The 22,875-nt window shown below is 42.2% G+C and overlaps 1 protein-coding gene across 2 annotated transcripts in view; it reads left to right on the forward strand.

The window, feature by feature from the left end:
- LOC138950665 (uncharacterized) overlaps positions 1-11,882 on the forward strand; it is a 25,031-nt gene extending 13,149 nt beyond the window's left edge. For both annotated transcript variants that reach the window (XM_070322376.1, XM_070322377.1), the window contains exons 6-9: positions 1-144; positions 5,439-5,517; positions 7,017-7,195; positions 7,958-11,882. The exon at positions 1-144 is cut by the window's left edge and continues 14 nt beyond it. In XM_070322376.1, the coding sequence (XP_070178477.1) occupies positions 1-144; positions 5,439-5,517; positions 7,017-7,195; positions 7,958-8,285 (730 nt within the window). In that variant the 3' untranslated portion in view covers positions 8,286-11,882. The remainder of the gene's footprint in view (positions 145-5,438; positions 5,518-7,016; positions 7,196-7,957) is intronic.
- The last annotated feature ends 10,993 nt before the right edge of the window (positions 11,883-22,875 follow it).

The following is a 22,875-nucleotide window of genomic DNA, read 5'->3' on the forward strand; positions in this document are numbered from 1 at the left end:
CAACGCTGTGCCTAGCGCGGACAACACGGATGATGTCCTGTTTCCATTGGACAACAGCACACACGTGACCTGGCGAGGCATCAACGTCTACTGCGCGTTCGACACGGAGAATAACTTCGCTGTCTTGAACGTCCCGGAATGCAGGTATGCTGTGCGTTTTCTGAGACTTTGATGATGCATTTTCGGCTCAACAGATTTTTTTTTTGCTTTTTTTTTTTGCTTGTGTTTGTGTTGTTGTTATAGCTAACAAAAATGTTATGTCAGAAGTCTGGTACTTATTTTCAGTATCATTGACCTTTTAACATGTTCTGTCCGTTCGACACCGAGACACACTTCGCTGTCTTGAGCGTCCCCGAATTCATGTCTGATGTGCTTTTCAAGACGCGTACGATACATTTTTGGATACAAAAGATTGTTGCTGTTGTTATGGGTTTTTAAACATCTCAGTGATTTCAGTATCGTTGAAATATTAACGTTTTCTGTGCCTTCGGCACGGTGAATTACTTTGCACTCGTGAGTGTGCCTGATTTGACGGGATAGTGGAGTTTTTTTTTACACCCCCGGTATAGGGGTGTGTATAGGTTTCACTGGATGTGTTTGTTTGTTTGTTTGTTTGTTTGTTTGTTTGTGTGTTTGTGTGTTTGTTTGTGTTCGCATATAGATCTCAAGAATGAACGGACCGATCGTCACCAAACTTGGTGAACAGGTTCTATACATTCCTGAGACGGTCCTTACAAAAATTGGGACCAGTCAAACACACGGTTAGGGAGTTATTGGTGGATTAAGATTAACAGTGACATATTAATGGTCAAAGGGAAATAACCTTCTCAGTTGGTGGCAGTGAGAATGGTTATTTCCCTTTGACCAACGGGGGTGTTTTTCCTATCGGAGGAATTTCTTGGTTTTTTTTCTTTTTTATAAAGATCGTAGCGCAAGCGTGCACGTGATCTGCACCAATAGAAACAACACCACGATAACGAACGTATTCTAGGTCATTCTGATTGATTCTGATAATCATCGGTCCATGCTATCGCTCAGGTCTCTCTGACAGGATGAATAATTACCACGCGCAGAGACCCGAAGGGAAGTAACTCATTTTGACCTGAGTTTAGGATGATTCTAGGTTAGTCAGATTGGGATAGTGCTTTATCTCGTTGCGCTGCAATTAAAAATAAGAAATAAAAAAACATCTACGTTATTGCGAAGAGTTTGGGCTTAGTTATAGGTTCCACGGTTTTCAAAACCGCTCATGAGCCCAAATTGGACCGAAGCTTGTGAAGCTCGCTCGCTTCTAATTCCTTTCTCAAATATGCCTGTTCGGTTCCGTCCCTTATTCCTTCAAACAAGAAAGGTAATTTGTTGGAACGTTTGTTATTGACAAATTACAATGAACAAAAAACGTTCTAACGAATGACCTTTCTTGTTTTTTTATTCTGAATTTTGGAACGTTGGCAGTCTCTTTGTTTTTAGATTTTCTTGTTTTCACTACCTATTTTATTCATGTTTTTATTACTTAGTTAGTGGAAGAATCTTTTGTAATGTATGTTTGATGGTGTATGCTTTTAATTAAGCGTTGCTGACTATGAATGTAGATGTAAATGCTTGTATAACTGTGTTTTAAATTTAAATGTGTCAAGCGCAAAGAGCATAATTGTAAAGTTATGATGTTGCGCTATATAAATGCTCATTTATTATCATTATTATTATTATTTAAGTTATTGAGACATCCCAGTGCACTAAGGGATTTATAGAGCAAATCGAGAAAATTCATTATTGAACGAAGCGCATAGCGCTGAGTTCAATAATTATTTTCGAGATTTGCTCTATAATTCCCTTAGTGCACTGGGATTGTTTCAATAACGATATTGTCAGTACCGCCAGATAAAAAAGAAGATTCCAAACGCACATTTTGCAACGCGCATTTGGATAGGCGTAACTGTGTGACCAGTCAGGTTTGTGTCGGATCTACTTTTGTGTGGGCTGTCTCAAGTGTGTCGTGCTTTCGTCACACGCAAACTCTTGTTTTAATTTCTGTTGGTAAATTCCAGTGAAGCGTGAAGCTAAAAAGTGATGATCTTTCATAGAGACCTCATTTAAACTCGGAGAAAGGACTGTGCTCTTACTCTTAGTTATTTGCGATTCGAAACCTTCATGGAGCTTCGACAGATTGACTGTGCAGAGTTTTGCCCCTTGCCACGGTCGGCGGAAAGCACATTTTCAAAATAAATGTGGCATGTTTCTCGTGTGGTATCTTCACTCATCGGGGAGTCTGGTACTAAATATGAACGGTAAGAATGCTCTGAACCCTACACGTATTATATCCCCATCGTTTTATCGTTCACATTTGCCCAACATGTTAATTTGCTGAGCGGGATTTATGTCGTCTGCTACTGCATTGAGTCTCATTTCAAAACTGAACAAAAATGGCTCGTCACGTTGCACTGAGTCTGCACGCATGAGGCAGGCTGGTAATAAGTCTTATATATGGTAAGAACGTTCTAAACCCTACACGTTTTCGATTCCGATTGTTCTTGCCTTGAAATAATAATTCGGAAAACATTCATTTACTGAACAGATGCAGTCGTATATCAGTGTAGTCTGCTACGTGCTGATCTAGCTGCTACCGTCTCTGCTGCTACACTTGTGTTTTCTGTTAGCTGCTGGGAATTGTATACTAACTCATCATTTGGTCATGTGGACAATAAACTACATGCCACTAACATGGCATAATTATGAGAGAAATCTTCGCAAGTCGAAACTGAAAAATTAGACACAGCAGGTTCTATTTTTAGATCAGTGACAACTGTGGCACAGGCACATGCAATCTGTCAGAAAAAAAAACATCTTCTGCTTTAATTGAGAAGCAGGAAATTTATGGTCTTGAATTAATCATTGGTATTGTGGAGAATATAAGCTACATGTCATTAATTAAATCTGAGGATGAGAGTACACTCTCGCTTAAGCAAAGGGCGGAAGAATACGCTCTGTGGAAAAGTTAGCGCACTCCAAGAGTGCGCTAACAGTTTTAGCGCATCGCCATTAGCCAATCAACTGGTTCACATCAGTCATGTGACACCAGTACTTACTGACAATTATTATAATTATTATTATTATTATTATTATTTAAGTTATTGAGACATCCCAGTGCACTAAGGGATTTATAGAGCAAATCGAGAAAATTTATTATTGAACGAAGCGCATAGCGCTGAGTTCAATAATTATTTTCGAGATTTGCTCTATAAATTCCTTAGTGCACTGGGATTGTTTCAATAACGATATTGTCAGTACCGTCAGAGAAAAAAAGAAGATTCAAAACGCACATTTTGCAACGCGCATTTGGATAGGCGTAACTGTGTGGTCAGGTTTGTGTCACTGGATCTACTTTTGTGTGGGCTGTCTCAAGTGTGTCGTGCTTTCGTCACACGCAAACTCTTGTTTTAATTTCTGTTGGTAAATTCCAGTGTATCGTTAAGCTAAAAAGTGATGATCTTTCATAGAGACCTCATTTAAACTCGGAGAAAGGACTGTGCTCTTAATTTGCGATTCGAAACCTTCATCGAGCTTCGACAAATTGACTGTGCAGAGTTTTGCCCCTTGCCAAGGTCGACGGAAAGCGGCACATTTTCAAAATAAATGTGGCATGTTTCTCGTGTGGTATCTTCACTCATCGGGGAGTTTGGTACTAAATATGAACGGTAAGAATGCTCTGAACCCTACACGTATTATATCCCCATCGTTTTTTCGTTCACATTTGCCCAACATGTTAATTTGCTGAGCGGGGTTTATGTCGTCTGCTAGGGCAATCAAACCACTGCATGCAGTCTGCACTGAGTCTGCACGCACGAGGCAGGCTGGTAATAAGTCTTATATAAATATGGTAAGAACGTTCTGAACCCTACACGTTTTCGATTACGATTGTTCTTGCCTTGAAATAATAATTCGGAAACCATTCATTTGCTGAACTGATGCAGTCGTATTTCAGTGTAGTCAGTGCTACGTATGACAGAGTCGATCGAGTCAGTCTTCCAAACTGGTCTAGCTGGTACGTTATCGGAATAACACTTGTGTTTTCTGCTAGCGGGTGGGAATTTTATACTAACTCATCATTTGGTAATGTGGATGATAAGCTACATGCCACTAACACGGCATATGAGAAGAATCTATGCAAGTCGGCGAAAATTAGATGAAACACAGCGGCTTCTATTTTTAGATCAGTGGCACTGTGGCACAGGCACATGCAATCTGTCAGAAAAAACCCACTTCTGCTTTAATTGAGAAGCAGGGAATTTATGGTCATTTGGTATTGTGGAGAATATAAGCTACATGTCATTAATTAATTCTGAGGATGAGAGCACAGTCTTGCTTAGGCAAAGGGCGTAAGAATACGCTCTGTGGAAAAGTTAGCGCACTCCAAGAGTGCGCTAACAGTTTTAGCGCATCGCCATTAGCCAATCAACTGGTTCACATCAGTCATGTGACACCAGTACTTACTGACAATTATTATTATTATTATTATTATTATTATTATTATTATTATTTCCTTATTCCTTCAGCATCAAGACCAGTTAGCGGGGCAGAGGTACACTAACCGAAAGTAGGCGCCACCCAAACGTTAGAGAACAAACTGCGGGGTCGGACTGATTCATTGAATCACTAGTACTACGGGGCGGGGATGTAGCTCAGTCGGTAGCGCGCTAGATTTGTATCCAGTTGGCCGCTGTCAGCGTGAGTTCGTCCCCACGTTCGGCGAGAGATTTATTTCTCAGAGTCAACTTTGTGTGCAGACTCTCCTCGGTGTCCGAACACCCCCCGTGTGTACACGCAAGCACAAGACCAAGTGCGCACGAAAAAGTTCCTGTAATCCATGTCAGAGTTCGGTGGGTTATAGAAACACGAAAATACCCAGCATGCTTCCTCCGAAAGCGGCGTATGGCTGCCTAAATGGCGGGGTAAAAACGGTCATACACGTAAAAGCCGTGGGAGTTTCAGCCCATGAACGAACAAACAAACTACTACTACAAATCTCAGTTTCAACCAATCAAACACTGCGGCAGGCTCCGGTTGGTGACTTTCTTGTGCCCCTCGGCCCCGGTCCTAGGCTCCAGTTGCTCTTCCTGCAGCTACTACTGTGACCCTCCACCACGGAATGAGTCGCATGTCACCTTTGCATGATTTTCAAATTTTTACATGTTCGTAAAGAGTGTGTTATGCTCTATCCAGTGGTGAAAACCGTTTTAGAAAAGAGCGAAAACTGTTTGAGTTATAAGCCTGTGACTAAGGTGACCCTCACACTGTTACCAGACACTCCCCGGACTTATATTGAGCCTAGCGCAGAACCGCGCGAGGTGACATGCGACTCATTTCGTGGTGGAGGGTCACAATTATTTTTGTGAAGTGAGCTATGTCCAAAAGGTGTTAGCAGCAGTCCCTGTGTGCAGCACGCGAATCAAGGTCAGACCTTACGACATGACACTGGGGGACAGGGACAGTGAGCACGTGCCAGCAATCAGCATTCAGGTGTGTGTGTGTGTGTGGGGGGGGGGGTGTAAATGTGAGTGGTTGGGGGGGGGACTGGTGTGTGTGTGTGTGTCCTTGTGTGTGTGTGGGGGGACTTGTGTGTGTGTGTGTGTGTGTGTGTGTGTATGTGTGTGTGTGTTGGTGGGTGTGTGAGTGTGTGTGCGGGGACTTGTGTGTGTGTGTGCGTATGCGTGTGTGTGTTGGTGGGTGTGTGAGTGTGTGTTGGTTTGTGAGTGTGTGTGTGTGTGTGTGTGTGTGTGTGCGTGTGTGTGTGTGTGTGTGTGTGTGTGTGTGCGTGTGTGTGTGATCTGCTATGATTTATGTGACGCAGGGAACTGACATAGTATGAACAGTAGTTTGAGGTTAAAAAATAGTTGATAGGTTGATCGCCGCAGGTTGTGTGCGATATATATATATAACAGTTCCGAATCATCGCTTTTACCCCCATTCCACACAACCGTTCTAGCTTCCGTTCCCAGCCGTCCTGAGGACGGCTGCCACAACAATGAGACGCTGCGCAAACAGCTGTTTTTGGCATTTTTGAGCAGCGTCTGACCGCAGTGGCGGACGGCTGGGAACGGAAGCTAGAACGGATGTGTGGAATGGGGGAATGACAACTCAGTGTGTGAGAGCGCTAGCGTTGCGTTACCATTGCGTTAAGTTCCATTAACGACCTATGAGTTCCGTTGCCGATGTGTTAAGGTTCTATTACCGTTCATTTGGAACGGGCGGGGAATGGCTACACTTTTGAACATGCAGCCCGAACTCACCCGCCCCAACCGTTCCTACCGTTCAAAGGAGTTCCGTTAACGTCCATTGGCGTTCCATTAAGGTCCCCTCCCCATCCCTCCCATTCCCGTGCCGTTCCTTGGTCGCTACGGGAACGGGACCTAAAACAGTTGTGCGGAATGGGGGTATAAGCTCCGTTTATAATTGATAGCGACACAGAAAAGATAACGGATTCTGATCGGGGTATATAGCTCAGTTGGTAGCGCGCTGGATTTTTATTCAGTTGGCCGCTGTCAGCGTGAGTTCGATCCCAGGTTCGGCGGAAATTTATTTCAGAGTCAAAGTTGTGTGCAGACTCTCTTCGGTGTCCGAACTCCCCCCCCCCCCCCCCCCCCCCCCCCCCGTGTACACTACATTGGGTGTGCACGTTAAAGATCCCACGATTGACAAAAGGGTCTTTCCTGGCAAAAATTGCTTAGGCACAGTTAATAATTGTCTACCTATACCCGTGTGACTTGGAATAATAGGCCGTGAAAGGTAAATATGCGCCGAAATGGCTGCAATTACTGGCCGTATAAAATTTCATCTGACACGGCATCACTGCAGAGCGCCTAGAACTGTACCCACGGAATATGCGCGATATAAGCCTCATTGATTGATTGATTGATCAGTACTGTTTTTGTATCGTACACACATACGCACGCACCCCCCGCCCCCCCCCCCCCCTCCCCACACACACACACACACATTTAGGTTGTCTTACGGTGCAGGTTCCAGGGCACACGGAGTGGAACGCTGACCACGGGTCAGAAAACGCGCTGTGCGGCAAGGCCACTGACCGTCCCATGAAGTACGCTCTCATGGCCGAACGACTGCGGCTGAACTCGGCCCGGACCGTGGCTCTCCACTACACCCTGCTTCAAGGCAGTGAGGTCTCCCTCTCAGGATCGTAAGCTCACCAGCTGCCTGAGATCCACATGTTTAGTTTTTAGTCTGTCTGGGAGGTTCATTCAAAATCTTGTCTGGCAATCGAAGATATGGGGGTGAAGGAAGAGGGGAGCTGTCTCATGTGTAGATTCTCTCGACCAAATGTAATTTGTACCCATGGATATGTGTCTTAATAAGAGCGCCGTTTGTGAGACGTATAGGAAACGTCACTTTTAGGCTACCTCTTCCATTGGTGAACGTGTATTCATGTTCGTTCCCTTCCCTGTCAACATCTAACAATTAGAGACTGCAGAAACAGCAACAACACTTGTGCTGCGGAACAGCAGTTGCGATCCTGCCACTTGTTGGACATGTGTTGTGCAAAGGGACGGATGTCAGTATTTCTGTTTGTAATATTTTTGAAGCTGTAAGACCCATTTGCTTGAGAGTTTTACGTTGGTGTTGTCATCCTGCCGGTACCTTAATTGCTACTTTGTATGTTTTGCATGTGTGTATGTGTGTGTGTGCGTGTACGTGCGTGCTTATATGCATGCGTGCTTCTGTGTGTGTGTGTGTGTGTGTGTGTGTGTGTGTGCGTGTGTGTGTGTGTGTGTGTGTGTGTGTGTGTGTGTGTGTGTATGTGTTTCCCTGCGTCTCTGTGTGTGTGCTTGCGTGCGCTTGCATGCGTGCATGCGTGCGTGCGTGTGTTCATGTATGCGCGCGTACGTTCGTACATGCTTGTTTTCCTGCGTAGTGTGTATGTATGTGTGTGTCTGTGTTCCAGGTCAGAGAGAATGTGTGAATACCCAGAAGCCACACTATCGACATGCCCCGAGGAAAACCGCGTCATGGCCATACGTTACTGCGGAAGTCTGATGACGTCATACTTCTACCGGACCTGCCTGGTGAAGCACGCGTTCCTTGGGAGCACAGCGTCACTTCTGCACTTTTTTGACGAGTGTCTCAAGTTCTTCTGCGAGGGAAGCCATCACAGCTGCTTGGCGGTGCGAGAGGTCGTCACAAAGTTCTGCAGGGAGCACAGGTCCCAGAAGCTTATCATGACACTCAATGATTTTTGCAATGTGAAAGAATTGCGAAACACAGCCGGGTAAAACTGTTGACATAACAGACGATTTTATGAAATAAGTTTGCATGGGTTTTGAAAGAGTGAGTACCCTTGCATTTGCGCAAACCAACTTTGTCATGTGCTTCCTGTACACGTGTTTGAGGCACGCCCTCTCGCTAGTTACTGGCCTATGATGTCATGTGTGACCCTTCACCACGGAATGAGTCGCATGTCACCTTTGCATGATTTTTATATTTGTACATTTTCTTAAAGAGTTTTTTATGCTCTATCCAGTGGTGAAAACCGTTTTAGAAAAGAGCGAAAACTGTTTTGAGTTATAAGCCTGTGACTAAGGTGACCCTCACACTGTTACCAGACACTCCCCGGACTTATAGTAAGCCTAGCGCAGAACCGCGCGAGGTGACATGCGACTCATTTCGTGGTGGAGGGTCACATTTGGGAAATAATGTCACGTGGGGAAACTAGTTATTTCCGGAATGTATCTATTCTGTTGACGTCGTATCTTGTCCGCGTTTTACTCATAGCAGAAGTCTGGTGGTTCGTCAACCGCTAGAAACATTAGATCGTGTAGGCTCACGCTTCTACTTGTATGTTCAAGACTTTAAAAAGATAGGGATGCTGTTTTTGTGAGAGCAGCAGTTCACCAGGTCGTCAACCACTATAACGAAATATTGTCTTCGTTTCTTTTCTGTTTGCATACATGTGCAAGAGTATACAGATAGCTAGGTATGTCAGTATTGGCGTTAACAGGTAATTACCGGTATTATACCGGTTGAAACGAGAAAATACCGGAACAAAATTGGCTGCCGGTACGACCTACCGGTTGATTTTTAGAACTACCGTGGTTTTTTCGCTGGTAAAGCAATAACACCAGTTGGACACTGGTTCCAATGACCTGCCTACCGGGGTTTTTCTAGACTGTTTGCATCATAAAAGTTTGCGTACCGGTTTGAAAAAATACCAGCGCCATCACTGTATTTTGTTTTTGTGAACGTAAAAAGTCTGCTAGTTCGTCGACCACGATGAATATTGGCCCCAGTACGCTGCAGTTGCATGTTCTTCTTTTTCTTCAACGTTCGACGGTTGTGTCCCTTATAATCTTAGGCCTGCTGATCGCATGAAGTCGCAAAACTGTCAGTCACATCAATCTTATTTATTTGTATAGTCAGGAGTATATAAAGGTTTGGAACGTTTCAAATCCAAAAACAAAGAGACTGCCAACGTTCCAAAATTCAGAATAAAAAAACAAGAAAGGTAAAAGAAGAAAAAAAAAGAGTGGGCGAAAACTGATACATCTATCAAGATAAGTTTTGTGTGAATATTAATTTGTTTGTCTGTTCACTTAAAAGACCGTTGGGTCGAAATATCTGTGAATGTATTGTTTTGTCAATAACTAACGTTCCAACAACCTACCTTTCTTGTTTGTTTTTAATTCTGGTTTGGAACGTTGTCTGTATGAGCGCAATGGTTTGCTAGACCCCGAGAAATATTAGGTGCGCGTTCTAAATTCTATAAACATAGACATAGACGTATTTGACGTTTGAACACGGGGGCAATAGTTCGTCTGCTACTCTATACGACGGAAGTAAATTTCCTTACCGATACCAGAGACTGGAAAGAACACAACAGTACCTGCCTTTACGGTAACAGCAGAACAACAGCAGAACTGTGTACAGTGAATCCCCCCTTTTAAGACCCCCCAATTTAAGACTCCCCCTTTTTAAGAATTTGTTTTCTCAGACTTTCTGTTTATAACCTCTGTAAAATTACCCCCATTTTAAGACTCCCCCTTTTTAAGAATTTGTTTTCTCAGACTTTCTGTTTATAACCTCTGTAAAATTACCCCCATTTTAAGACTCCCTCCTTTTTAAGACCAGATTTTTTCAGATTTTTGGAGGTCTTAAAAGGGGGGTTCCACTGTACTTGATTTTCTTTCAAGCCCAAGAGACGGCCATGAAATGTTAACAGAACCGAATGATTTTCATGAAACTATACAGCCAAACATTATAATCATTCGCCTGCACAGGTAGACTGACAGAGTGATTTGGATTCGACCAAAAGCAAAGTGCTGCACACAAAACGTTTTTCTTTAACAAAAACGGAGGAAAGGGGAAATAAATACGTTACACGCCTCGTCTCAGTGGATATTGAAAATAATGGTTGAAGTAAGCGGATCATGAAAAATGCGAGCTTCAGCGCGATTCGGCGTGGAACCTTTGTTTATTCTTTCTCTCTACCTGTTCAGCCCTAATGACATGACTGCTATGACATTATACATATCTTCGTAGTGAGGAATTTGGCAGAGTTTTAATGTTCATGCTAACAGCCATTATTACCAATCCAGTGCCCCATGTGGCTTGTTGACCAATCAGGACGGATTCTAGGTGAACCTCTAAATGTAAGATTGTTGTGTGTCAAACGCATTTGACCTGTGAATATTCACCACGTCAGGTGTGTGACTCTGATTGGTTGACCCAGGTCACGAGAATTCTTTGACTGACAGGCATAATCAGGTAGGTGCGCTCAAGTTCCCATTGCGGCTGTTCTGTCTAATTCGCGGGGTCGCTTTGAAATTTCTTTTGGTCGAAATACATGGTAATAAAACCGTTATTTCTAATATGCTGACTGTTAGCAAATGATAACAGACATGTCTCACAAACGATATCAGCATTCGCCTGAAGGCCCATGCTTGATAGCTTTTTTCTCGACATGTCTGTTATCGTTTGCTAACAGTCAGCATATTAGAAATAACTCATATTACTAGCAGTCCTGCTTGCAACATACAGCTTAATTACCTGCAGCTTCCCAGTTTACAGACACATTTCCTGCAGTCATTGCCGAGATAAAGCCATGTAAAGGATACTGTTTTATAAGCTTCAACCAGGAAAATGTGTCTTTATTCGTTGTCCAGAAAAAAGTTGGGTTTTTTTTCTATTTTTTTCTAAGACTTTCAAGATTGAAATCTTGGTTCGACGCAACAATATAATTAAACCTTATGCAATCTTTGCCGAGCGAAAGCAATGTACAGGATACTATTTCATAAGCTTCCGTCAGGAAAATGTGTCTTTATTTATTGTCCAGAATTATTTTTGTTCTTCTCTTGTTTTAGACTATCAAGATTGAAATCTTGGTTCAACGCAACTAATATTACACTTAACCTTATGCAACCTTTGCTGGGATAATGCAATGTACAGGATATTATTTTCTAAGCTTCAACTAGAAAAATGTCTCTTTATTTATTGTCCAGAAAAAGTGGGGTTTTGCTTCTCTTTTTTAAGACTTTCAATATTGAAATCCTGGTTCGACGCAACAAATTACATTTAACCTTATGCAATCTTTGCCGAGAGAAAACAATGTAAAAGATACTATTTTCTAAGTTTCCACCAGGACGGTGTGTCTTTATTCATTGTCCAAAACAAATGTAGGTTTTTTTCGTTTTTTTCAAGACTTTTAAGATTGAAATCCTTGTTCGACGCTACAAATTACATGTAACCTAAACACGTCTGTCTGCATCACGACTGCTGTACACTAAGAGTTACTGTTATGTGTGCTGATGTTCACATGACAGATGCACGACTTCCCCATGGATTTTGTGTTGTAAAATAAAACGAAAGTGACTGGCTATGTTCTGTTTCCTTGTGTGTGTGTGTGTGTGTGTGTGTGTGTGTGTGTGTGTGTGTGTGTATGTGTATGTGTGTGTGTGTATGTGTGTGTGTTTGTGTGTGTGTGTGTGTGTGTGTGTGTGAGAGTATGTGTATGTGTGTGAGTGGGTGTGCGTGTGTGTGTGTGTGTGTGTTAGTGTGTGTGTGTGGGTGTGTGTATGCGTGTGAGTGGGTGTGTGTGTGTGTGTGTGCGTATGTGTGGGTGTGTGTTTGTGTGTGTATGTGTGTGTGCCTGCCTGCCTGCCTGCCTGCCTGTCTGTCAGCCTGCCTGCCTGACTGCCTGCTTGCCTGTCTGTCTGTCTGTCTGCCTGCCTGCCTGTCTGTCTGTCTGTCAGCCTGCCTGCCTGACTGCCTGTCTGTCTGTCTGCCTGTCTGTCTGTCTGTCTGTCTGCCTGCCTGCCTGTCTGTCTATACATGCGTGTGTTTGTTATCTGTCAAAACCAAGTTTACTGTCGTTCTCTCTAAATCTAAGACACAAAGGGACGTAACAAACAAGAGTAACTGAGAGTTGTGCGGTTAAAACTTCTCATATGGTGATGATTTTTGTGAAAGTGGTTATCAGATGCCAATGAGAATGAGGAACAGATAAGCATGCCGCGAGCATCTTTGTGTGAAGATTAAAGTCGCGTGGTTAATCCATTGCTGGTTATTTCTCTCAGGTGGCAGGGGACAGGCACTCCGACTTACTCGTGTTGCACTAGTCTATGTTCATTCATCATCAGGCAATCGATTCATCAGTCACTTAGTGCTAGGACTAGCTGCAGAATAGGGGCTGAATTGTTCGGATTGGTATACCAACATGATACTTTATACAGTTAAAAAGACATCTCTCAGGATCCAAATGCCAGGGAGGGGCAACTTCTAAATGGTCTATGAACGAAAATATGACCTGTTTAGTAAGCATACCCTCAAAACGCACTTTTGCAGAAGGTGAACATTCAAAACACCAGTTCTTTGCAACTAAGAGTTTAGTTTACCTTTGAATTAACATTTATGTTTGCCTGTACCATGTTTCTAACATCAGGACAATAAACACACTGCAGGGGCGGATCCAGGGGGGGGTTCCGGGGTTTCCGGACCCCCCCCCCCCCTAAAAAAAAGTATTAAAAAAATACATTTAAAGATAAAGAGAAACTGAAGGCTCAAATTGCACCAGATTCCTCCATTTTCCTTGATTTGTATCAACATTTTCCGGGGGGGCATGCCCCCGCCCCCCCCCCCCCCCCCCAAGGAGCTGGCCTCTGTCTTCTAAATGACGGTTTCGGAAAGTAGTTGGGTAATTTGCTGGCTCAGGTTGCACCAAATCGGTCAATTTTCCTTGTATTGGTAATCTAATTTGTCTTCTTAAATATACTTTTTGAAGGTGTATTAGGGGAAGTTTCTTGGCTCAGATTGCACCAGATTGCTCCATTTTCGCGCACACAACTAAACGCTTCGCGTCGTCGAATTGTCCCTTTAAGAAATTTGGAAACCCCCATGATGTGATCCGCCCCTGCACTGGCTATTGACGTTTTATAATTATATACAATTGAATCGGTTTTCTTTTCAAGAACGGTACCGTCTAGTAACAATCGCAAGCTTGCACATTGACTATTAAAATTATGCAAATGACAAATATTTTCTTGCTATTTGCTATCTTTGTGGAATGGGTTAATGATTCTGCTTTATTTTAAAGCAAAGACAGATGACAGACACTACGACACTACATACTGATGTAAAATATACTGTCCGGTCAATTGTCTACAGATAAATTCTCAACAAGGTTGTAGAGGCCCTCCTATTTACAAATACTGTACACAAGCTGTATTTCTACTATTCGTTAACAAAGAAATGCATTTCATGCATAATGCCAGAGTTTGAAAAAGAAACCTGTAAACATAGTTTCTTCTATATCCATAGCGATTTACTCGCATAACCGGTTCATGAATTCAGTCTTTCAGTCACGCTGGCATTAGCCATCACAGAAGCAAAGAGCAGTGCAGGGGACACCCGCTGTGGCACAGCTACACGGACCTCTACAACCTTTATTGCAGCTGCATTTTACTAGTTCAGAGCAGATCTTAGATGCATCTGGAAGTGATGTCCAAACAGGCGAATAAGTTCTATCAACTTCTTCCCAGCCCCAGCTTGCAGGATCTGGAATCTCTGGCTGCGGAATGAGAGCTTCCTTCCAGATGAGTGCATGCAGGATCGCTCTTTTCGTGTGTTCAAGAAGAGCAGCTTGAGTGAGTGGGGTGTTTTCCAGCATGCGCCCTTTCTTCGTGAACAGGTGTTTTCTGGCATCGTTCACCTTGTCGGAAACACTGGTCTTGTTGAACATCAACGAGACAAAGAGCTCAATCTGGCTGAACTTGTCCGGTGATGCAAGCACCCAAAGGAACAGCTGTGAATTCTGGATCAGACATCCACACTTCCCAGCATCTCTTCTTACTGACACCAAAGAAAGATGACACAGTGTCGCAGCCAGTCAGAGAATGAAACATCAGAGGTGCTGCTTATTTCTCTGGGCGTAGTCGTGAATAGGCAGAAGACGATAGTGGGATCCAGCACAAATGCCACCCACAGGTTTTACCATGGAGGGAATGGTAGTGAGTGAGCTGTTGCAAGCACCACTACATCAGTGTCTAAATTCCTGATCATGACGTCAGTGTGATTCATTCTGGCTAGGTCAGAACAGTTTACAACCAGTCTGGTGTCAGCCTCTATGTGTGAACAAGGGGACAGCCTGGCTCCTAATGGTCCTCACTAATGTCACTAGAACTAACAAAGTCCACACCTTGTGTTGCAATGACCACTTTCCCGTCTTCCTTGACGAGCTTCAGATTTTCAGACAGGATGAAACAGCTCTTCTTTGTTTTGACTGTTTCATAGGAATTCTGGCCGATTGCGTGACAGAGCAACGTCTCCGTTCACTCTTCTCCTCATGCCAGAGCCTCGTTTCTTCCTCACTGATAACTTCAGACTGTTGTCACGATAACAGTCCCAAACAATGTCAACGCGATCAGCGTTAGACAGGCACACCAGGACATATGCTAAAAAGACAGCATCACTGTACTCTTGGAATGTTTGTGCTTGGCGTGGCTTCAGAATGTGCACCAGCGCAGCACCATCAATGAGAACAGCTGATACTTGTGGTTCAGTGAGTACTGGGTCATGAGTTTTCTCAAAACAGTGCAGGAGATCGCTTTTGTTGCCGTGGCGCAATTCTCCAGAATCTGAGATTGATGGAGGGAATGACTGGTTTTCGTGCTGAAAGAATTCATCAAGGTCTCCTCCTCTAGCCTGACATCCAACATACAATCTTGCAAACAAACCACAGTTGGTCTTGGCTGTCTTCAGCTTCAGATTCTTCGTCATCTGAGTAGACTTGTTCTGATTTCTGAAAAGGGCTACCGGTACTCTGTTAAGGTGAATTGGGTCTGACAGTGGCTTTGACCTTAGCAGCAGCCTTTCAGCTAGTTTCAACCGGCTCAATCTGGTATCTTATCATGGCTTAACCTGAAGTGCAAAACCCTCGTCTGGCGATGTGAGCCAGTCCCAACATCGTGAGACGTAACTTGTTGTCAACTTGAGGGTCAATCTTCGAAGCAGCTTCCCGAATATGTGACTTAAGCTGGTATGTAGAACCTCCAGAAAGATTTCCAGTTTTGCCACAGTTAAACATACAGGTCTCTTGTGGAGAAACTTGCCCACTCTCTCTGCGTGATCTCTTTCCTGTCTCGCCTTCATCTTTCTCAGCTTCATTATGCCGTCTCTTTTCAGCTCTGTCCAACATTCTTTGGTTGTAGATAGCACGGCAGTTCTTGTGCCACCTAGCTCCATGTTTGGCTAACTTCTTCTTCTTGTCGTTCGCTGTTATATCGTCAGTCCGGACTGCAGGGCGAAACGTGCTGTCCTCTCCAAGTCCTCTTTGAGGCCGTATAGCTTCTGGCCAGGTGGTGTCCCTCAGAGCACTGTGGTATGGACAAGCCTGCAGGATGTGCTCTGCTGTCTGATTCTTGCCACACAGACATAGGGGGGAGGGAACTAGCTTCAGCTTTGTGGCCATATGATGGTTTAGTCTGTTATGTCCAGTGCGGAGTCTGAGTAGGACGACTTGTTCTTCCTGACCCATCATTGAATTTGTCTATTTTCAGTGATGACTGAAACGCTCCAACTGCTTTAAAACCTTTTAAATGTCTCTCTGCTGAGCTGTAGCTTTCTTCGGTGGGATTTATCAGCTTTTCTGTTGTGTCCTTCTGGCAAAAGATGCACAGGCTCCAGTCCATGTGTTTACTCACGCCGCTTGCCATGTCTTCACTGCTTCAGTCTGAACACACACTGTTAAGTAACGCGTTGATATAAACATTGATATATACACATTATTTAGGTCCCTGGGCTCACCTGTATATCACCAAAGCTTTGGTGTGTTCCCTGGTCAATTCAAGCTTATCATTTACCTTCTTTTGTCTCTATTTGGGAGCACCTACAAATATAGCCTAACCCAAAGGTTCCAAAATATGATTTTTCGCTCATTTTTCAACCTTTTATTTATTTTTTCACTTAAAGGCATTAAAAAGACAACAACAACCCAATAATATGGAGTTATTATGTTTATTCAGTCTTATATTATAGTTTATATGTGTTAAAACGCCCAAACTGTGTGTTTGACATTGTTCGCGTTTAGGCACTCCGTTGCCTAGCAACAAAATTTACCAAAGGACAAAAATTGCTTGCCCCCCCCTGGAATTTACATTCTTTGGGTGTCTTCTAACAGCACACCAAATGATATGTTGGTATACAAATTTGAACAATCGTTTCAACTAGGGGCCCCACTAACTCATTTAGTTGCCTCAATCAGTCAGATGCACAACAGGGCTGGAGCTAGGGGTATTTTACCCGACAAATAGGGAGAGACCCAGAGTAACACTTACATATGCTGAATGTCACCAGCAGCGGGGTGGGGGGGGGGTGGGGGTGGGGGTGGGGGGGATTGTGCATCTGTAACTGATATTCTGGGTCTCTCCTTAATAAAAAATAATTAATAAAAAATCAATAATTAAAGTAAATTTGGAATTAACACTATGATAGTGATTTGTTCTTAAGATGACACTTAAAATGCTGTCAAATAATACACCCCTTATTTAAAAATGAACGAAAAGCCAGTTTTTTTTCGGTGGGTGCATCTGTAACTGATATTCTGGTTCTCTCCTTAATAAAAAATAATTAATACAAAATTAATAATTAAAGTAAATTTGGAACTAACAATATGAGAGTGGTTTGTTCTAAAGATGACACTTAAAATACTGTCAAATAATACACCCCTTATTTAAAAATGAACGAAAAGCCAGTTTTTTTCGGTGGGTGCTTTACAGAACGGCAAGGCACCACCCACCCTCTGCGTTTGCAATGGCGACTCGCTCACTTAAAAATGTCATTGTCACCGTTTTGAAGATTCAAATGAAATTGCGTCACTCAATTTACGTTAAATACATCTTTACGTTATTTCCTTTCTCTCTGGCGTCTATTATAAATCTGTCGCTCTTTGTTTGACAAGAAAAATCGAAGAAACTGAAACGCATGTTCAACATGGTTTATCTTGTGAGATTGTTGTGTGAACGCATTTCACATGTGCATATTCATCACGTCAGGTGAGTGGTTGGCTGACCCAGGTCACGAGAATGCTTTGACTGACAGGCACAGTCAGATATAACGATCCAGTTCCTATTGCGGCTGTTCTGTTTAATTCGCGGCGTCGCTTCGAAACTTGTTTTGGTCAAAGTAGATGGTAATAAAACCGCTTTTTCTAATATGCTGACTGTTAGCAAATGATGATAGACATGCCTAAAAAATTATATCAGCATTCGCCTCCGGCTCATGCTAATAATCCATGTTCTCGACATGTCTGCTATCATTTTCTAACAGTCAGCATATTAGAAATAACAAATGATCTCACATTATGTATAACGTACTATCCGAACCTAAATCTGCCTTAACTTGAGACCAAACAGATAGTGTTGTCCCAGCTCTTCACCAAAGTAGTCATATAATGTCACTATAGCGTACTATGTGAAACTAAACCTGCCTTCACTTGAGACCAACAAAGTGCATGTTGTCCAGGCAGTGAGATTGATGAGCACAACGCATCGTGACAGACAGGGGATGTATTTACCCTGGCGAGGACCGCACTCATAGTCAGTTAGTCTATCATTGTCTGACTGGCAGCCATAACTTCAAGAAATGATCGGTGTGACAAACCAAGGTGAAACGTAGAAAATAGGCAGGTCTAGAACATGCAATTTACAGAACGCGTACTTTTACGTGTAGCGTGATCGATTGTAACTTTTACGTCAAACGACGTGCGGAATGGATTCTATAGAGCTCGACAGTGTTTACTTTTTTCTGTTATTTTGTTGTTGTTGTTGCTTGGGTTTTCTTAGCTCATTCCATCTATGCGATTTCAGTACAGTTTACTACAATGAAAAGGCGCAGGGTAAGCAATAACGGAATTGTATGTGCTGTTCCCAGGAACTAAAATATGAGTGTTGGTGCACCGAAGAGAGAAGGCATTCCCGCACATGTTTTCATCATATTGAATCGTAACATTTTTACAAATAATACAAATTCGAATGCAATTTTGGGCACGTATGCGTTGCGTGTACACAAAACACAGCATGCAGTGAGAAGCATTAGATATGAGCATGGAAGTGCTTTCTTTCAATAAGTAACGTCATTTCTACACGTACACGTATTTGTTACACGTACCGCTTACTGGATCTCGCTAATGCCTAACGCCATTCTGTTCAGCCTTTGCAGCAGATGATTGTGTTTGGCTTTTTCAAGATGAAGTTGATTATAAGTTGTTGTTGGTTTTCTAACTGATGTAAGGACCGTTGTTCAAAGCTAGCACTTGTTTTGCCTTGACATCAGGCATCAGCAAAGACCAACAGGCTTTTTTTTCCGTTCAGGTTCCTTGTCTTTTCTTTTCCTTTCATTTGTATGAAATGCGGAGACAAAGTTTATGTATGCTTCCGTTTGAGCGCGGAGTTTGCTATATTTAGAGGGGAAAAAAAGGTATTCCTGAGATTGAATCGCATTGCCGTTCGTCCGTCGTGGCATATTGTTCTTTGGACAGAATGTCTTTCGGTATTTTTTTTTCTATATTTCATTAGTACTTTCGGCATATCGTCAGGTTACTGTTGTAAGCCTGTGTCAGTATGATAACACCGTAAAGTCACCATCCTTCTCGAGAAAGCAATTATTTGCACCACCACAAATGTATCCAAGCCTTTACTCAAGATTTTGCTATCCCTTACACTTGGGCCCATACCAAACCTCAGTAGAAAAAAAAGGTCGGTCGGAGAATTGAATTGAATTGCTACAGGCAAATGGTACAGGCATAGCATAATCTGCGGTGGTGAAAATAAACCTTTACAAGAAAAGGCTTTTAATCAGACACGTCGTTGTAACTACAGTCGACCCGGCATAGCATAACGACCACCTCTCGATAACGACCGTGTGTGCACAACGATCATGCCCTGGGATCCTCGACGAGTTTTGTTAAGTGTAATTCACTTTAGGCCAAAAATAAAAATTGTCTGTTTCTGGTCACCCGACCGACCCTAAATTTCGGCGCCGACCCTAAACTTTTTTTTCCCAATTTTTTTTTTTTGTGTGGTGGTAAAGGACAGGGTGAGAAAATGAACAACAAAAACGTGTGAAAACGAAAGTCCGCTGACGATTTGTAAATGTGTTGAGTGTCTTGTCTCTATGTATAGTGAATCCAGTCTCTTTGCGCGATTTTTAAAGTTAGTTTTATTGGTCTACATTTGGGGTAAAAAAAAAATAAAAAAAAAAAATCCCGACCTACCGACCCTATTTTTTTTTTTAGCCATGTTACCAGAAACAGACAATTTTTTTTTTTTGCCTTATGATAGCAACCACCTGTCTCTTGCGACCATTGTTGGTCGGTCTCTTTGGTGGTCTTGGTCGACAGGGTCGACTGTATATAACTTTCAGCAACATGTTTCGCTTGTTTGTCGGTCCACCACGTTGCGTCGGTATAAATCTTTATAACGAATGTACTGTTCATACTGCGGAATGCGTTTCTCCGTCAGTGGCATTCTCATGCTTTATTTATTGTCAGATTACATATCTCTGACAAGAGAGTGGTAAATAGTAGCATTGGCGAGCGAATAGAACGTGATATATATATATATATATGATTCGCGAAATAAAATGACAAGGAAGTCACAAAGAAAGTACTTACTGTTACTGTACTGTTGATGTAAACACACACTGTGGCTGCCTAAATGCCGGGGTAAAAACGGTCATACACGTAAAAATCCACTCGTGCACAAAACATGAGTGTCAGCTGGAATTTCAGACCATGAGGGTAGAAGAAGAAGTTAACCCACGCACACACGCGCACACACACACACACACACACACACACACACACACACACACACACACACACACACACACACACACACAACACACAAACAACTATTAGTCTTATCATGATTTTTTTCGGCACGTTTCAAAACGGAGGCAGGACTTCAGTGTACTGTACTGTTACTGTACGTATTGTACATACTGTACATACTGTACTTACTGTACTGACTGTACTGACTGTACTGGACTCATAGTCTTGTGAGTTGTTGCGCCACGTTTCACAACGCAGTACGGAAGATGGCAGCGCAGTACATGCATACACCTTCCTAGCAACACATACAGATACATTTGTTATGAATACACAAGTGTAACAGTGCTGCAAATAAAGCGGTGAGCACTGTCGGGGTCGGAGTTAGGGGTGAAAGGGAGACAATAGATATATCACAGTTATGTCCCTTGTTGACAGCTTACACTTTGTGACGTCACTCGATCACGACTTCGTCAGTCCTGGCTTATATTTCTTTGTGTTTCTGCCTGTCTCTGTTTGTCTGTTTGTTGTCACCTAAAAAGATTAAGAGTCCGTACGCTATAGCACCTTCATGCGCAAAAAAAACAAGAAATTCCTCCGAGGTAGGAAAAACACCCCCGTCAAAGGGAAATAACCTTCTCAGTTGGTGGCAGTGACTGAGTGAGAATGGTTATTTCCCTTTGACCATTAAGATGTCCCTCTATAAGTCCTTGTATAATTTTAATCCACCAATAACTCCCTAACCGTGTGTTTGACTGGTCCCAATTTTTGTAAGGACCGTCTCAGGAATGTATAGAACCTGTTCACCAAGTTTGGTGACGATCGGTCCGTTCATTCTTGAGATCTATATGCGAACACAAACACACAAACAAACAAACAAACAAACAAACAAACAAACACATCGACCGAAACCTATACACACCCCTATACCGGGGGTGTAAAAAGACAGATAAAATGTATTCAGTGTGACGGACGGACAGAGAGAAGGGCAGGCTGACAGACAGACAGACAAACAGACGCATGCACATACCCACGCATGCAGGCAGATACAAAACAAAACAAGTCGCGTAAGGCGAAATAACAACATTTAGTCAAGCTGTCGAACTCACAGAATGAAACTGAACGCACTGCTTTTTTCACCAAGACCACATACTCGTAGTTTCGTCAGTCCACCGCTCATGGCAAAGGCAGTGAAATTGACAAGAAGAGCGGGGTAGTAGTTGCGCTAAGAAGGATAGCACGCGTTTCTGTACCTCTCTTTGTTTTAACTTTCTGAGCGTGTTTTTAATCCAAACATATCATATCTATATGTTTTTGGAATCAGGAACCGACAAGGAATAAGATGAAAGTGTTTTTAAATTGATTTCGACAATTTAATTTTGATAATAATTTTTATATATTTAATTTTCAGAGCTTGTTTTTAATCCGAATATAACATATTTATATGTTTTTGGAATCAGCAAATGATGGAAAATAAGCTAAAAGTAAATTTGGATCGTTTTATAAATTTTTATTTTTTTTTACAATTTTCAGTTTTTTAATGACCAAAGTCATTAATTAATTTTTAAGCCACCAATCTGAAATGCAATACCGAAGTCCGGGCTTTGTCGAAGATTATTTGACCAAAATTTCAACCAATTTGGTTGAAAAATGAGGGCGTGACAGTGCCGCCTCAACTTTCACGAAAAGCCGGATATGACGTCATCAAAGACATTTATCAAAAAAATGAAAAAAACGTTCGGGGATTTCATACCCAGGAACTCTCATGTCAAATTTCATAAAGATCGGTCCAGTAGTTTAGTCTGAATCGCTCTACACACACACACACACACACACACACACACACACACACACACACACACGCACAGACAGACACACATACACCACGACCCTCGTTTCGATTCCCCCTCGATGTTAAAATATTTAGTCAAAACTTGACTAAATATAAAAAGACAGATCAAATGTATTCAGTGTGACGGACGGACAGAGAGAAGGGCAGGCTGACAGATAGACGGACAAACAGACGCATGCACATAATAATAATAATAATAATAATAATAATAATAATAATAATAATAATAATAATAATAATAATAATAATAATAAATGAGCATTTATATAGCGCAACATCATAACTTTACAATTATGCTCTTTGCGCTTGACACATTTAAAATTCAAACACAGTTATATATACAAGCATTTACATCTACATTCATAGTCAGCAATGCTTGATTAAAACCATACACCATCAAACATACATTACAACAGATTCTTCCACTAATTAAGTAATAAAAACATGAATAAAATAGGTAGTAAAAACAAGGAAATACCAGCTGAATACCCTTAATCAAACAGAACATGTTTTGTGCATTGTTGATGGTGAATGCATGTTAATTTATTTTTAATATACTTTCTTATGTGATAACCAATGTGCTATATTTTCTCAGGACAAAGAACAAATGTTTATTTTGAATGTTTTATGTATGTTATTATTACGGACACAAACGCTCAGCAATGTAATTTCTCTTTTAGAGATTAATAAAGTTATT

Source organism: Littorina saxatilis, linkage group LG16 (genome assembly GCF_037325665.1).
Source record: "Littorina saxatilis isolate snail1 linkage group LG16, US_GU_Lsax_2.0, whole genome shotgun sequence".
NCBI classification, from domain to species: domain Eukaryota; kingdom Metazoa; phylum Mollusca; class Gastropoda; order Littorinimorpha; family Littorinidae; genus Littorina; species Littorina saxatilis.